The following is a 4,135-nucleotide window of genomic DNA, read 5'->3' as shown; positions in this document are numbered from 1 at the left end:
CCAACGGATAAAATGTCCGTTGAACGTCCGTTAGACGTCCGTTAGGCGTCCGTTTTGTACGGTACTCGTCCGTTTTGTATCCGTTACGTGTCCGTTATGCATCCGTTGGAGATCCGGTAGACCAATTCACCAACGAACGTCTACCGGACGCCTAACGGACGCCTAACGGACGCCTAACGGATAAAACGGATATGAAACGGACATTAACGGAAGAATAACGGATAAAACGGATGCCTACTGATAGTTTATTCTCATAAAACCATGCAAGTACAAAGGTTACAGAGAAGTTGAAAAATAATATACATAAAAAACTAAATATGCATTAGAAATGCATAAAATTTAAAAATACTAGATGTAAAACGGACAAATGCCAATTGAAATTTCGCGTCAGAAATGCCAATATATGGTATGTTAGATTTTCTTGAGTGTCCTATTTATTATTCGTGATTGATCTTGGAGTAAGAGCACGTCTTCGCTACCAAACAGCTCTTATTTAGGCCAGACTCATCTTAAATGTAGCAAATATAAACCTTTTAGCTGTCGAAAGGAGAAGACAAAGGAGATGGTGGACACGACCATGGCTTAGTCCTGAAAGACGACGCAGTTTTGGTCTATATGACCAACTCATGACCGAACTTAGGCGGGAGGATCGGCATTCCTTTGTACACTTCCTTCGAATGCCCACAGAGATGTTCGACGAGATATTGCAGCGGGTTGGGCCTCGCAAAGCCAAGCAGAATACCTTTTACAGAAATCCGCTGGAACAAGGACTCAAGTTAGCAATTACACTTAGACACCTTGCTTCTGGAGCAAAATATCGTAGCATGCAGTATGGATGGAGAGTTCCGCATAACACGACATCCGTTTTCATACCAGAGGTACATAATATAAACAAATTCAGAAAATCAACTTAAACTCTATAAGACTGAATTACCACACTGCTTCTACCTTGATTTTTTTTAATCAGAGGAGCTCTATATTTGCACACATATCATGCTTAACAAGACGCAACGCAAAATAAAATCAACTAAACCAGTTAACTCAAAAAGTGACCCTCGTGTGAAGAAACGTAAAAAAAACGGATTAATTGTTCAATTTGTTTGGTACGTGTGACCTTGATAACTGTCCTACTGACCAGACCTTCCCAGAAGCAAATATTATAGCATATATACTAGATACCATGTCCATCTGACGCGCCTTTAATTTTCAGATGGTTTATTTCTTTTTATTTTCAGATGGTTTATTGCCTTTAATTTTTAGATGGTTTATTGCCTTTAATTTTCAGACTATTTTGTTCATCCGTTTTATCCGTTACGCTTCCGTTAGGTGTCCGTTTTATCCGGTACTCGTCCGTTGGATGTACGTTCGACGTCCGTTCTGTCCGGTGTGTATCCGTTTCACGTACGTTCAATGTCCGTTGTGTGTCCGTTAGGCATTCGTTACATGTCCGTTAGTACACCAACGGACTCCCAACGGATAAAAAAAAATTCAACGGATAACTTTTTTTTTATCCGTTAGGCGTCCGTTCGAGCTATCCGGTAAGGTGTGACCGAGGCTTAAGTAAACTTGAAAACGTATGTCAGAATTAAATGATCAAAACATATGAGAACTTAGCGGTTTGCATTTTTTATGTTAGAAAGAAATGCACTCTTGAATACGTGATTTAAAACTTTTAAAATAAGTAAAAGATAAAGGTATCACCATATGGCAATTTGTTTACAAGCTATTTTATTGTAAGGAGTGAAGTACGGTCATAGGTTGTTTTAAAATGTTGTGTACCGAGTACCGTTAAATGAAAACGATAAAAAGATAAGCGTGGAGGACATTTTTAATTGTTCGTTCATCGTGAAATGGCAATTTTATTTCAAGTTCTTCCGTGCAGATACCCCCTCCTTTACGCCCCTCTTAAATTGATCACGTTCTGGTTTTATAATATCTTTTAAATGATTTAAGTTGACTTCATCTGTAAAAAGCCCTCGTGCGCATCTTTCATCAGGCACTAATTCAATTAATGATTGTTATTTCTTTACATTAAGAAAGAGAAGAACGTAACCTTTTCTGTGACACGAAACAAAGACGTTTTTTACATAATGCTTAAATCCATATTTAAACGACTTTGTATTGTTTTGGGATTTAGCCGATGAACATTATTACCACTGTATTTCAAAATGTTTAGACAATATTATTCGACGATTTTCATTTTTCTGTGGATGAACTACTTATGCGAATGTCAGGACTTGGAGACATTTGTAGCCCCGATAGTGGACAACAATGGGGCACCACTGGTAGCAATTGTTAATACAACCCGCATTGGTTCGCATATAGTCCGGTCGATAGAAATGCCTCTACGTGTAATAATCAATGCAACAATAGATTCCAAATTTGACGACAAGCTAAAAGAAGATATAGTGTCGAGTAAAGTTTTGGGAAAAGTTAACAAGAAGTTTGACGCCTTACAACAAAAGATGGACGAACATATTGGAGATAACCGAAACCAAATAACTGAAGTAAACCAGGACATTGCTACTTTACGGAAAGAAATGCAAGAATTGAAGAATTTGGCTAAAACTGTCAATGACATGAATACAAGGGGTAAGTTTACATTTTACCATACACCATATCAATGAAGGTTTTTGATTTCTGCGGTCGCATGATATTTTGACGTTGTCAGCGTCGTCGTCGTCGTCCGATGACATTTGGTTTTCAGACAATAATTTGAGTAAATGTGTACGGATCTGCATGTGTAACGAAAGGGTTGGATTGATGTTAGGAGTTTTTACCAAAAACGTGAAGGAATTACGGGCTAACTATATAGCAGAGGCTTTAAAACTAGGATATTCTGGTTACCAGACAATTACTTAGGTATATTTACGAATCTCTATAAAGTTGTATCGCAACGTCCCATAGCTCTCAAGAAAGGTTCCTGTCTCATTGACGATTACTTCCAAGTCCCACACCTCCTTGTGTTCTTACATGTAAAAATCATATTTAAATGATGCGAAAAAAAAGGTAGGGAAAATCTAAACTCGAAAGGATACCGACAGTTTTCTATAACCAAGCAAAATTTATCATGGAAAAATCAGTTTGATTTTTTGATTAGCACGGCATAATGACTATGTAGATGATTATATCTCATTACCATGAATCGCCATTCTGGTCTAGAAGAGGTAAATTAAATTTGTTTCTCTAACTGTTATTTTTCATAATAACAATATTATATTTCGGATTCTTTCAGTTGCTTTGTCAGCATGTTCATCTCACACTACTGTCAGTCCACCAACAACTTTAAAATTCCAGAGTATCAAGACGAGCGAAGGAATCCCCAACCAACATCTAACCTCATTTAAATCAAGTGGTGTATTTGTGTGTGAAGTTCCCGGTCTGTACCATATTTCTGTCGTCGTTATGTCAGATACAAATAGTGCATTTGTAAAAATATCTAAAAATAATAGAGAACTTTTAAAAGGAAATATTGACAACTATTATACCGCACACCAACTGGATTATCATTCAAATGCTGCAATTGTGGTGACTGAGTTACAGAAAGGTGACACCATCGATATAAAACCTGGAAATAAAGACATAAGGATATACGGTGATAGCTATTCGTGTTTAACAATAGTGAAAGTTACTTAAATTATTTGTATCATGCAGTATCAATGTCAGAAACGAAAAAAAAAGGCATGGACACTCTGATTAAAAAATAGAGTTCTTTGAATGTGTTGATTATTGTTTTGTTAATGATACCATGGAAGTATTATATTGAATTTGTAATAAATTTATTTAATAAATGCCCCATTTGCATAGCTATTTTATGTAATATATATCGGATGTTGTGATACTATAACTACTGGTTACTCCAGTGGCACACATGTCCTGCTCATTTTAAACGATTGTAAATGACTGATAAAAACAAATGACCAAAGAGATTTAAGATAAATGTAGGAATTATAAAGCTTCACTCTAAACCCAGGATAAGATCATTGCCAATTTGGTTGGTATATACGAATGTTCAGCTAAATAATGAACCCCGATGTGTTGAATTTTTTTTTTGTTCCTGCGACACAAGGATTTGTATAGTAACACTATACAAATTCTTGTACCACTGTTCAATAATATTTACCAGTATCATTTG

General features: G+C 36.3%; 1 protein-coding gene across 1 annotated transcript; it reads left to right on the top strand.

The window, feature by feature from the left end:
- Positions 1 to 2,339: 2,339 nt before the first annotated feature.
- On the top strand, positions 2,340 to 3,636 carry LOC139483376 (uncharacterized). The gene is made up of 2 exons (XM_071267396.1): positions 2,340 to 2,592; positions 3,236 to 3,636. Exons 1-2 carry the CDS (start codon positions 2,340 to 2,342, stop codon positions 3,634 to 3,636), a joined length of 654 nt encoding a protein of 217 aa, XP_071123497.1.
- Positions 3,637 to 4,135: the final 499 nt, after the last annotated feature.

This window comes from Mytilus edulis, chromosome 7 (assembly GCF_963676685.1).
Source record: "Mytilus edulis chromosome 7, xbMytEdul2.2, whole genome shotgun sequence".
Lineage (NCBI taxonomy): Eukaryota > Metazoa > Mollusca > Bivalvia > Mytilida > Mytilidae > Mytilus > Mytilus edulis.
The sequence above is the reverse complement of the archived record's forward strand: the minus strand, read 5'-3'. Positions and strand labels throughout refer to the sequence as shown.

Excerpts from the sequence above, each read along its gene's own strand:
- LOC139483376 (XM_071267396.1), top strand. The coding sequence starts at position 2,340 with ATGCCTCTACGTGTAATAATCAATGCAACAATAGATTCCAAATTTGAC. Across the intron at positions 2,593-3,235 it reads CAATGACATGAATACAAGGG|TTGCTTTGTCAGCATGTTCA; the intron begins GTAAGTTTACAT and ends GGATTCTTTCAG.